We start from the raw sequence: 13,333 nt of genomic DNA, 5'->3' as shown, positions 1-13,333 counted from the left end.
GGAAGTGAGGAAGCAGATGATGATGGCTCTCTCTTTTAGGGCCCCAAGTCTTTTATGAGAGACATGACTCCTCTTGGGCTTTATCGGTTCGTCGCCACTTAGTGGAGTTATGCTCTCTGGGTGATGTTCTTGCTTCACCTTTCAGAGCAGTGCATGCCTCGATGGACACTTCTTGGGAGATATTGGTGAGTATTGCAGAGTGGCATATCTGACGAGCTAGATGTACGGAGGCATTGGACGGATCCCAGGTTCACCCCTCTCACATGTTGGCCAGTATATGGACTGACATCATAGATACACTGATGGCCATCTAGGCAACCATGCAGGGGTCTTCTCGTGCAACCTCTGCAAAGAGAGCTGCATTCCTTAGAGAATGGAGGGATTCACCCTTCTTCTTTGAGTCTATCACAGGGTTGAGATGGCATTTTCAGCCTCAACCTTGGCTAGCATTTGGAGAGATACTATACATATTCTTGTTGGCTATGTGGTCTAGGATGTAGGTTTGCTCTAGATTTGACTTGACCAAGAGGACAGTTTTTCTTAGATAGTGGTGAGGTTGTCCTTTCTTTACTGACAACCATAGACATGATGTGGCACTTCCAGCCACAGTCTTGGTTCTTATCTAGTTTTTAATGTGTTCAGACTGGTATTTTAACCGCCCTTCTCACAAATTCCTTCTTCCATCAGTTATCGCGGACTCCTGGCAAACACCAGTTGAGGCAGCCCTGACCCCTCGTTGATAGCTTGACCACACATCGTTGGCCTTTTTGTTCGTAGGAGGCTCGATACAGGATTCTCATGCTGTGCATGATGTATTTATGCCTTGAGTTTCTTCTCACGATTGTTTCTTTCAAACTTAATAGAAGTCTATTTCACGAAAAAGAAAAGAAAAGTTAACATTATAGTAGAATTAAACCAAGGCACTAAAAATGCTTTGTTATTTGATTCAAGGTCCTAAGTCTCAAAGTTCGAGGTTAGGTAGCATATACTGGTCTTACAAATAGTCATTTCTCTTTTAGGAATGCAAGAAGCCTGTGTAAAGATGGGTCACTTTGGAATCATCAAATGGCTATTAAAAATGGTAAGCTTAAAAATTCCATTTTGATCATCATTGCAACTTTAAATTTGTACTGGAAAGAAAGTCCAATGAAGGCCCTTGAAAAGTCAAAAACTGCACAATGTTGAAATTAATTTTTTGTTTTTAAATTACCATTATTAAATGTACCAACCAAATATATATATATCTATGAGAATCTTCATTGATTGTGTAGAGGTAGCAAAACTTTTATTACTATGAAATTAAAGTAGTATATAAAATAGAGCTAAGATATTTGAAAATTGAGCCAATATCTGGTGTCCTAGTCATGATTAGATGAGTGTTCATACATACAATAGTCACAAACATTTTGTTCATTTTATGGGGGGTTAATCTCTAGGATCACTAGGCCGTCTTGGCCATCTACAATAACATGGTACGGATTTCCAGATGGGTTTTACTACATCTCAAGGGATATAATAATGTATTGTCCAAACAAATTATCCATGAAATGCACCAAGAATGCATTTGATGAATATTTTCTTTATCAGAATAGTAGTGAGTTATGAATAGTATTTCATGTTACGATAAGGGTATGTCTTTTGTAGGTTATAAACACAATTTAGAGCAAAGAGGGAATCAATCAACCCGATTTCACTAAGTTTTAAAGGCGGTAAATTAGAGGAAAAAATGAAATTTACATCTTTGACCTTATATCAGCAGAGAAGATTGAATATTCAAAGCCTATTTGGAGGTTGATTGAAGGACATACTTCCGTATTCAAATTCATAAGAGCGAGTGTTGTAGCATTGAATTTGATATGCAAATTATTCTTATTTGCATCGGTATCATTGCATATCCAGGAAGAATCCTCCATCAGTAAGCCTAACTCTGGTTAAGAAGACTTGGCTTAGGCCAAGAGGGCTAGCTAGGGTTAACCAAGAGAACCACAGAGCTGACTTCTGTTAGAGAGTGTTGATGTCGGTCAATGAGACTTGGCTTATGCCAAGAGGGTAACTCCGGTTAACCAAGATGTGCCAACTTCGGTTGGAGAGACTTGGCCATAATTAAGGCGCCTTGATTGTTAGTCAAGCCCCTTAATTATGATTAAGAGGGTTGACCTTGGTCAACTAGAGAAACTGTTTTATGTTATGTGCACATGTTTGCTTGGTGGGGATGCCCACAGTGACCAGGATTAGTCCACAGATTATTATTTGCATGCAAAGCGCTAACCATTAATAGGTGCCATGGTTGTGCGCTTTAGTTAATTGTTGCAGGTACCAAGAGGGATTGAAGACTCAAGCAATATGGAGCTTAGCAAGCATCTAGGAGATCACCCGTGTGACCAAGTGCTTTGAAGACTCCAAAGTTGCCCTTAGGTGGCGTGTAATTAGGAAATTAGTCTAGGAATTAGACAAGTGGCAACTTGCCAAAAAGGATGAGCTATGAGCTCTTTGTAAAATGGATTCATGTATGTTTTGTATCTCTCAGCATGAGAGCTGAAGCTTGTCTTCAGAAATTCTCTTGATAATAAAATCCTTCGGGGGGGTCCAGCCCGACAGATTGTCATGGGCCCTAGTGCTGTGTGTGAGAGAGAGAGAGAGAGGGAGACAAAGAGATTGAAGGCTGAGTGCAGCAAAAGATTCTTTGGTCGGTTCATTGCGTTGTCGTTTGATAATTTGGGCATGAGAACAATTGACCAAGCTGGGTTATATTGGTATTAGAGCTGAGGCTCACAGACTCTGTAGGCTGTGACGATCCAAAGAAAGAGGATCGAATTTTGCTGAACGGTGAGAGAGCATACTGAAACATAAGCATGAGGTGGTCGGAATTGAGCGCTTCCCGTTGAAGACGATTAGCTGGTCTGGTGTAGTGGTAGATGCATTCAAGAAGACACCTTATCCTTTGTAGCTAGCGCTTGTGATGCGCAGGGGCGACGTGGTGCATTCTTTGGTCGAGGCTTGGTCCATGATGGTGGCTTAGGATCGATTGGAGGGCTTGCTCATCTAGGATTCTATGTGCTTCCACCAAATCACAGATGTAGAGAGTGCTAAATTTGTAGAGTTCCAGACAATCGTGAGCACAGGGCGATCTATCTAGGAGCCTATCGCACACTGACGAGGATTCACCTTCCCACTTTCTGGTCTATTAAAGACGTCGGCATGGTGGAGAGACTAATGCAAGATAGCACACCTTGGCCAAATGCATTCTTAGAGCTTTTTGCAGGAGCCAGAAAAGGGGCAACACAGCAGTTGATGCTTTGCCTTGAGGTGACAGCCAGCTACTGGCACAAGTTTGTGGATGCGATACACCTTTTATTGAGGTATTTTCATTTTGAAAACAGAGGCTGAGTGCATTGGTTACATACACTTTGTGTGAGAGGTTGCAAATGTCAGTTAAGTGTGCAGAGATGGCTTCATGGGAACATGCTCATTCATCCCATGAGGGAATGCAGATACTGCCCAGGTCAAGCATGAAGAGGGCATGCAATCTTACAAGTAGAGTTTCTATAGAGGATTGCTTGCTCAGCTGGTAGAGGTAAGAAGGGATCTATTGTTCTGCAGATTGCTACAACCTCTTGCAGAGGAAAGGACAGAGAAAGCTCCTTTTGGAGCAACTTAGAAGGAGTTTGGCAGGAAGAGATCCTTGAGTACAACTCCTATCCTTCTGTCTGATGATGCATCCAGGAAGACTAAGAAGCCTCGTTATGAGGACAGCAAAAAGAGAAAAAGAGGTAGCCAAGAAGGGTGTTCACATCCCAGGAAGAAGAAAACCATACATTATCATAGCTCTTCAAGTGCTTCTTCCTCTTCTTCGAGCTCCACCTCTTCATCTTCATCATCGTCGTCTTCTTTTGGGTCATCGAAGCCAAAGCATAAGAAGAAGAAGTCATCTAAGGAAAAAGCATGCAGCGAAGGAAGCAAAAACTAAGGAATTCAAAGAAGGTGGAAACTTTGTTAGGTTTGCTACTTTTAATGGCTAGTATGGTCAAATAGAGAAGGCCATGCAGTTCATTATGTAGTTTGATGCAGCTTTTGGCACATAGAATTTTTATGAGTTCTCCAACCTGCGCATGGTTAGTACAGGGACAGCTAGTGCATGGTGGAGTGCACAGACCACAGCTGGTTCTGCTCCAAAGAAGTGGAAGGGCTTCAAGAAAGCCTTCTATGAGCATTTCATGCCTAAGCAGTTCAGAGACCATGTCCTCGTTGCTTGGGACAGTTTGCATATGGGTGCAGGAGACACAGTAGAGACCTATAATCAGAAGTTTTGGGATACATACTTGCAAATTTCTCCCTTCAAGAAGGTCTCTAAGAAGACCCAGGTACGAAAGTACAGGTCTGGTCTCACTCCAAAGATACAGGCTGTGGTTAATACCCAGCACCATAAGGGCATACAAGACATCATGCATGCAGCCACTGTGGCAAGCTTAATGCACATGCAAGATCCCACTACAATGCCTTCTCCTTTTGCCACGATAGCAGAGTAGAAAAAGCCAGCCACACCTCAGTCTGAGAAAAAGGAGTTTCCCAAGGCTCAAAAGAGGGAATTTCAGCCTCAAGACCAAGCACAGAAAAAATCTTAGTTTTCCCTTGAGCAAATAGCTGTATTCCGCAAGGAGGGTAGTTGTTTTCGGTGTGGAAAAGAGGGGCATGTGGCTGCCTAGTTCCCTGAGAAACCTTCAAATCCGAAGGAGCAAAGAAAGCCACAAGGACAACCAAAGCCAATGGTGGGAGGATTTTCGGACTTTCTGGGCAGAGTGTCAAATCCAGAGGAAAGAGAGTTGCTGTTTTCATGGGGCAAGATAAGAGACTAGCAGGTGCTCATGTTGTTTGATCCAGGGGCTACAAACAATTTTATCTCAGAAGATGTAGCCTTGAGGAGTTGGGAAGGGCCCTTGATGCCGACCAGATGTTCCATGAGGACCTTGTGCTTGCTACTCCCTTGATTGGGAAGCTCCGTCTTCATGTACAAAGCTATGTAGAATAGGAGGAATTCTTCATTTCCCCACTTAAACATCATGATGTAGTTTTGGGAATGCCTTGGTTTCATTGCAAGGCAATGTAGTTATCCCTTCCTGAAAGAGTGCTTGAGTTTGTACATAGGGGTAAAGCGCAACATCTTGTTGCCAGGAGTAGAGGGGAGACCATCCCTGTTGTATCTGATGTTTCAGTAGAAAGAGAGATTGAAATGTATGCTGAAATGAATGAGGCAGATAAAGACAATTTTTCGTTTCAAGACTGTTTCTTAGATGCATCGCCAGGGGAATTACCACCTGAGAGACCTGAAGACCATTGCATAGAGCTTATTCCTGGCAGTGAGCCACCTAGTAGGCCCCCATATAGAGTCAGTGCAACTCAGCGAGAAGAAATCATGGCCAAGTGCAGGACTTGTTGTCCAAAGGGCTGATTCACCCAATTCCTCTCCATTTTCTTCCCCTGTACTTCTTGTACAGAGGAAGGATGGCTCATTTCGTATGTGTGTTGACTATGGCAGACTAAACAATATGACCATCAAGAATAGATTCCCAATTCCGCGCATTGATGATGTGCTGGACCAGCTTAATGGAGCCTCAGTTTTCAGCAGGATAGATTTGAAGAGTGGTTATTATCAAGTCAGAATACAGCCACAGGATGTGCACAGGACAGCATTTCGCACTACATTTGGGTTGTACAACATTTCGCACTACATTTGGGCTGTATGAGTATCTGGTGATGCCTTTTGGGTTAATGAATGCCTTGGATACCTTTAACAGAATGATGGATCGTATCTTCCGACCTTATAGATAGTTCATAAGTACCTTCTTCAATGACATAATTGCCTTTTCTAAGTTTGAAGAAGAGCATAAGAAGCATCTTGCTATTGTTTTCCAAGAGCTGCGAAATCAACTCTATGCAAACAGCAAGAAATTTGATTTTTTCTTGGAAGAGATCTACTACTTGGGGCATATAATTTCCAAGGATGGAATATAGTTGGATCCGGCAAAGATCCAAGCCATTCAGGAATGGCCAGAGCTGAAAATTGTGCATGATTATATTATAGAAGATTTATCAGGCATTTTGCGGATATCGCCGCTTCACTTCATGACTTGACCAAGAAAAATGCAGCTTTTAGATGGGATACTCCTTAGAAGAAAGCATTCACTACACTCAAAGTGAAATTGACCAGAGCCAATTCTGATAGTTCTTGATCTGTATCAGCCTTTTGATGATGATTCAGATGCTTGTGGAGAGTGTGTTGGTGTTGCATTGCACCAGAATGGTCATGTAGTGGGTGGCTTATGAAAGCTGGAGACTACGGGATGCCGAGCGATACTTGGGAATCTATGAAAAGAATTGCTAGCCGATGCCCTCCATACATTGGAAACACTATCTCTTGGGTGCAGAATTTATTGTAAAGACTGATCACCAAAGTCTGAGATATTTCTTGACTCGAACTAAGGTCTCTGAGAAGCATATGAAATGAGAAAATATGCCGTCAATGTATCATTTTCAGAATGTCCACACTCCGGGAGCACAGTTAAGAGTGGCTGATGCCTTGTCTCGAAGACCCCAGTTTAATAATGTGACAATTGCTTATCATAGGGATCTCGAAGACACTATGCCACTAATGCAGATTTTGTGAAATATTGCATCAAATGTAGGAGGGGCAGTCCTCAACTCAGTATTCCTTGAAAGATGGGTATTTAGTGAAGGATGACTGCCTTTGCATCACCTGAGATATGAGGCAAAAAGATTTTGGAGGAATGCCATGCACCTCCATATGCTAGGCATAGAGGAATTGATGCTACCACTCAGGCTTCAGAGAGGTATTTTTATTGGCCAGCTATGCGAAACAATATACACCACTTTGTTACAAAAAACCTCACTTGTCAAAGGTCAAATATGATAGGCGGAAGGCACTTGGTGCAATCTTCATCACAAAAACACGCTGCAAACATTCTCTCCTCCGCTCTGTCTCTCTCTCCCTCTCTCTACAAACACACTAGGGTCCAGGACAATCGTTGGGTTGGACCCCCCCGGAAGGTTTTATTCAAGAAGAGAGAATTTGAGTACATAGTTTCAGTATAGAGCTGTCTATCACAAATTTCAAACGTGGATTTCTTTTACAAGAGCTTCAAGCTCATTTCAAAATGGCAACATGCCACTTGTCAAAAATCTAGACTGAATTCTATTCCATGCCTCTAAGGGAAATTTCTAGGGTCTTCGTAGCACTTGGTCACGCGGGTGGCCTCCAAAATACTTGCTACGCTCCAAATTGCTTGGGTCTTTAGCCCCTCATAGTACCTGCAACAATTAATTAAAGCGCACCACCATGGCACCCATTAATTGTTAGCGCTTTGCATGCAAATAATAAACTGTGGACTAATCCTAGTCACAGGTGGGCATCCCCACTGAACAAACATGTGAACAAAACATAGAACACAATTGTTGGTCGACCGAAATCAACACTCTTGGTCGTAATTAAGGGGCTTTGACCAATGGTCATGGCGTCTTATTTATGGCCAAGTCTCTCCAACCGAAGCTAGCACATCTCTCCAACCGAAGTTGGCACAACTTGGTTAACTGTAGTTAACCCTCTTCACGCATGCCAAGTCTTGTTGACCGAAGTCAACACTCTCTGACCGTAGTCAGCTCTGTGGTTCTCTGGTAAACCGCAGTTTGGTAATAAACCAAGTCTCCTCGGCCAAAATCAAGCTTACTTGACCAGAGTCAAGTATCTTTGACCGTAGTCAATTCTTTGACCATTAAAAGAACTCTTTGATCATAATTAATACATATGAAAACTCTTTAATCATGATCAGATAAATGGTCAACTGTACTTTGACTTGGGATATTTACATTATGGTGACACCTGGCCTACTTATGCGCCTCTTTCCTTGCCTCAAGCACCATGGGAAACTATAGCAATGTACTCTCTGACCGTAGTCAGCTCTGTGGTTCTCTGGTTAACCGCAGTTAACTCTCTTGGTAATAAACCAAGTCTCCCCGGTTGAAATCAAACTTACTTGACCAGAGTCAAGTATCTTTGACCGTAGTCAATTCTTTGACAATTAAAATAACTCTTTGACCATAATTAACACATATGAAAACTCTTTAATTATGATCATATAAATGGTCAACGGTACTTTGACTTAGGATATTTACATTGTGGTGACATCCCCTCGGCTTCTATTCAGTTGACCTCAACTGAAAAGCTTCCTTGTAAACATCCAAAAGCTGTGGATGATCGGACAACATGTCTTCATTCATCCACTTGGCATCCAATGCCGAATAATTCTTGAATTTTACAAGATACTTGTAAAACTCCTTGCCCAGAGGGCCTTTGCATACAGTATGGTACACAATTTGCTCTAGCTGAAGGACCTCCTCTAGCTCATCCACTTCTGGTGGATTCTCTGATATTGGCTCTGTAGGCTCTTGCCCCTGGAATTTCTTTAGAAGACTCGCATGGAATGCATTGTGAATCCTCCAATGCTCTGGCAATGCCAACCTGTATGCAACCTCATTTATTCTTTCTGTAACTGTGAAAGGGCCATAGTACTTGGAAGATAACTTTGCATACACTTTCTGTTTGCCTTTAAACTTGCAGAGCCTAGCTTTCTCGAACTTTAAAAGTACCCAATCCCCTTCCTTGAGATCTAACTGTCTCCTCTGCTTATCTGCAGCTCTTTTATGCTTTTCTTGAGACCTTTCAATTGCTGTCCAGACTTGGCTGAAAACTGTCTCACAAATTGATCAGCTGCAAAAATTTCATCTTTGGTCCTTAGGATAGGTGGCAGAATCACCTTCCCATAGATGACCTCAAAGGGGGCTTTCCCTATAGAGTTGTGTACTGTATTATCGTAAGCAAACTCTACCAGTCAGAACCTTGGTCACCCACATAGCATTTCAGCATATCCAATGCTGTAGAATTTGCTACTTCACTTTGACCATCTGTTTGGGGATGGAAAGAAGAAGAAAGATTCCTATTCGACCCCATATTATCAAATAAAGCTCTCATGAATAGATTGGTCATTCTAGGATCTCGATCACTAACAATGGACTTAGGCATACCATGGTGCTTAAAGATCTAAGCTTAGCCATATGATCTACCTTTATGGTTTTGCGAACCGGAATGAAATGAGCTTGCTTGCTGAATCTATCAATGATAGTCCAAATCCCATCATTCCTTGACTTTGATCTTGGCAAATAAAAAATGAAGTCCATTGCAATACTTTCCCACGGTGCTTGAGGGACGGGAAGAGGCATAAGTAGGCCAGGTGCCTTTCGTCTATCATACTTCACTTTTTGACACGTAAGGCATTTAGTAACAAACTGATGCATATCTTTCCGCATCCCTGGCCAAAAGAAATTATAGTGCTTGAGTTGCTGCTGTAATTCCTCTATGCCCAGCATAGGGAGGTGCATGGCATTCCTTCAAAATCTTTTTCCTCATCTCTTGAGTGATGCATAGGCAGTCATCTTTTATTAGATACCCATCTTTCAGGGAATAGTGACTGGTGGATTGCCCCTCTTGCATTTGCTGTAAAATCTCACCAAAATCTGCATCATTAGCATATTGCTCTCTCATGTGTTCCAGGTCTTGATGATAAGCAATAGTCACATTGTTGACTTGGGGTCTTCGGGACAAAGCATCTGCCACTTTGTTCCGAACTCCTGGAGTATGGACAATCTGAAAATGATACATTGACAGCATATTTGCCCATTTCATATGCTTCTCGAAAAGCTTTGTCTGAGTCAAAAAGTATCTCAGACTTTGGTGATCTGTCTTAACTATAAAATTTGCACCCAAAAGATAATGCTTCGATGTATGGATGCCATGAATACAATCTGAAAATGATACATTGACAGCATATTTACCCATTTCATATGCTTCTCGAAAAGCTTTGTCTGAGTCAAAAAGTATCTCAGACTTTGGTGATATGTCTTAACTATAAAATCTGCACCCAAAAGATAATGCTTCCATGTATGGATGGCATGAATTGCAGCCAGCAAAACTTTCTCATAGATTCCCAGATATCTCTCTGCATCCCGGAGTTTCCTGCTCTCATAGGCTACTACATGACCATTCTGATGCAATGCAGCCCCAACACATTCCCCACAAGCATCACAATCGACATCAAATGGCTGATACAAATCTTGAACTATTAAGATTGGCTATGTAGTCAGCCTCTCTTTGAGTGTGGTGAAGGCTGTCTTTTGAGGAATTCCCCATTTGAAAGCTGCATTTTTCTTAGTAAGATCGTGGAGTGGAGCGGCTGTGTCCGCAAAATGCCGGATAAATCTTCTGTAGTAAGAACATAGGCCTAGGAAACTTTGGACTCATGCACAATTTTCAGCTCTGGCCATTCCTGAATGGCACGGAACTTCGCCGGATCCATCCGTATCCCATATTTGGATATTATATGCCCGAAGTAATGGATTTCTTCCAAGAAGAATTCACTTTTCTTGTTGTTTGCATAGAGCTGATGATTTCTCAGCTCTTGAAACACTATAGCAAGATGTTCCTTGTGCTCTTCTTCGGACTTAGGAAAGACAATTATGTCATCGAAGAAGGTACCAGTGAACTGTCTGTAGGGTCAGAAGATACGATCCATCATCCTCTTGAAAGTAGCTGGGGCATTTGTCAATTCAAAAGGCATCACCAGATACTCATATAACCCAAAAGTAGTGCGGAACGCCGTCTTATGCACATCCTGAGGTTGTATCCTCACTTGGTGATAGCCACTCTTTAAGTCTATCCTGCTGAAAGCTGAAGCTCCATTCAACTGATCCAGCACATCAACAATGCGCGGAATAGGGAATCTATTCTTGATGGTCATTTTGTTTAGTGCACGGTAATCGACGCACATACGGAATGAACCATCTTTCTTCTGTACTAGCAGTACAGAGGAACAAAAAGGAGAAGAACTGGGTTGAATCAGCGCCTTGGACAACATGTCCTGCACCTGAGTCATAATCTCCTCTCGCTGAGTTGCACTAACTTTGTATGGGGGCCTATTGGGTGGCTCGCTGCCAGGAATGAGTTCTATGCGGTAGCTCCCCCGGCAAAGCATCAGAAAAACAATCTTTAAAGTTTTCAAGAAACTGAAATTTATTCTAATCTGCCTCACTTATTTCAGCATGCATTTCCATATTTGATACAATGGGAATAGTTTCCCCTCTATTCTAGCAACCACACGATGTACTTCGCCCCTACGTACAAACGCCAGCACTCTTTTAGGAAGAGTCAACTTCATTGCCTTGCGATGAAACCAAGGCATACCTAAGACTACATCATGATGTTTCAGTGGAGAAATGAAGAGATCTTACTGATCTACATAACTCTGTACATGAGTGACTGGCACAGGGTTCCCACAAAACATCTGGTTGGCATCTAGAGCCCTGCCCAACTCCTCCGTCTTTATTCCCAGCCTCAGAGATAGATCCTTTGATATAAAGTTATCGGTAGCCCCTGGATCAAATAAAATCAGCGCTTGCTGGTCTCTGACTTTGCCCCATGATAGCAGCAATTCTCGTTCCTTTGGGTTTGAAACATGACCCAGTATGTCAGGAATTCCTCCTGCCATTGACTTGTGCGGTCCCCATGGCTTTTCTGCCTCTTTTCCCTTCGGAGTGGAAGGCTTTTCTTGGCACTGGGCAGCCACATGCCCCTCTTTGCCACATGTGAAGCATTTACCCTCTTTCGTGAAAGTTTCAATCTGTTCAGGGGTAAACTATGGTCTTCCCTTATAGGGCTTTTGTATCTGGTTTCCCCTCAGCTTCTGAGGCTAAAATCCCCTCTTCTGAGCCTTGGGAAACTCTTTTGTTTCAAACTTGGGGGTCGCTGGCTTTTTATCCCCCGGTAACCTTGCTTGTAGTGAAGGCACGAGGTTGTACCATCCTGCGAAACAAGGGATCGCTTGTTGCCTCTCCCAACTGAGTAATCAACTCTGTGTAGGCATTCTCTTTATTTATTTGTACAGCCTTAGCCTGCTGTACCTGGTCAGACTCTGCTGGATGATTGGGCATGCTGTTGTGAAGCCATCTCTGCAACTAAAATCTGAGAAATGCAACTCTCTCACACACACATTGTAAGCAACTGATGCACTCATCCTTTGCTTTCCCAAAAGAAATACCTCAACATGAGGTGTCTTGCATTCACAACTTGTGCCAGCGCTGGCCTGTCAACTCAAGGTATAAACTCAAAGCTGTGTGCCCCTTTTCTGGCTACTGCAAATGACATTGAGAATGCATCTGACTCCCTTTTCTGAGCACAAAGGCATGCATTCTTTACTAGTGCAAATCTCTGATTTCTCTGCTTTTCTGCTGTTTTTCTGACAGGAAAAAGTCTGACAGACAGGTGAAAATTGATGGCCAGAACTGTCTCTGCAACTGTCTTGTCTTTTTTTTTTTGGGGGGGGGACAGTAACTGGATGGGTAACCGGCTGGTTACACTAACCAGACTAACTGGCTCTGGTCTGGCTAGTCTGTGGCTGGATGGTTACTGTCTGGTCAAACTGACCAGACTGGTTCTATTCTGGTCTGGTTGGTTCTCAACCCAACTGTAGTCTAGTTAACCAGCTATGGTCTGGTTAGCTAGAACCAGGGTTAGTTGGTCAGACCTGGTTTGTCTAACCAGTCTGGTTTGGTTAGACCAACTAATTGAACCTCTGACCAGGGTTAACTAAGTTAACTTAACCACTGGCCTGCCACGTCAGCTTGCCACATCATCTACTGAGCTGGCTGCCATGTCAGCAGTGTGCCACATCATTCACCTGCCATGTCACCATCTGCACATGCATGCCACCTGGCTGCCATATCAGCTCTGTCCTCACGGCCACGCTACTTGCCATGTGTCAGGTCACACACGTGTGCCATATCAGCTGGCTGCCTTGCCTACCACGTCAGCTTGGCTGCCATGCTGGCTGCCACATCAGCCTAATGTTCCAAACCTTGGCTGGCTGATCTGCGTTGCGCGTCGCACCTTCCAGAGACTCCCAACAGGGCAAAGGCAACTCCTATTTGCGCTCATCATCGCCAACCTGGCCACCGTCAAGAAGGTTTGGTGTCGTGTGTGCCTGCGTGGAGGTCTCGCTGGCCATCACATCAGAGAATACGCAAAACATCTAGATGACAGTGGAATCCCCCTGCTCACGTCGGAACCTCAGAACGGAATTCCCAAATAAAACCTGTCGCTGTGTGTAGACCCGCGTCGTGAAATTTCCATCAAAGCTTCATAAGCATACGGAATTTCATCGTCAATCTCTGCTAGCCCCTTGCGGACAACTGACGTTTATATCAGCGTTACGGG

The 13,333-nt window shown here is 43.2% G+C and overlaps 1 protein-coding gene across 1 annotated transcript in view; it reads left to right on the top strand.

The window, feature by feature from the left end:
* LOC147880755 (radial spoke protein 14-like) overlaps window positions 1-13,333 on the top strand; it is an 88,462-nt gene that overhangs the window by 33,754 nt on the left and 41,375 nt on the right. The window contains exon 5 of the mRNA XM_087371206.1: window positions 1,020-1,081. Coding sequence (XP_087227332.1) covers window positions 1,020-1,081 — 62 coding nt within the window. The remainder of the gene's footprint in view (window positions 1-1,019; window positions 1,082-13,333) is intronic.

Source organism: Dipteris shenzhenensis, chromosome 32, assembly GCF_047967505.1.
Source record: "Dipteris shenzhenensis isolate YYH24624 ecotype China chromosome 32, Dip_SZ_1.0, whole genome shotgun sequence".
Lineage (NCBI taxonomy): Eukaryota > Viridiplantae > Streptophyta > Polypodiopsida > Gleicheniales > Dipteridaceae > Dipteris > Dipteris shenzhenensis.
The sequence above is the reverse complement of the archived record's forward strand: the minus strand, read 5'-3'. Positions and strand labels throughout refer to the sequence as shown.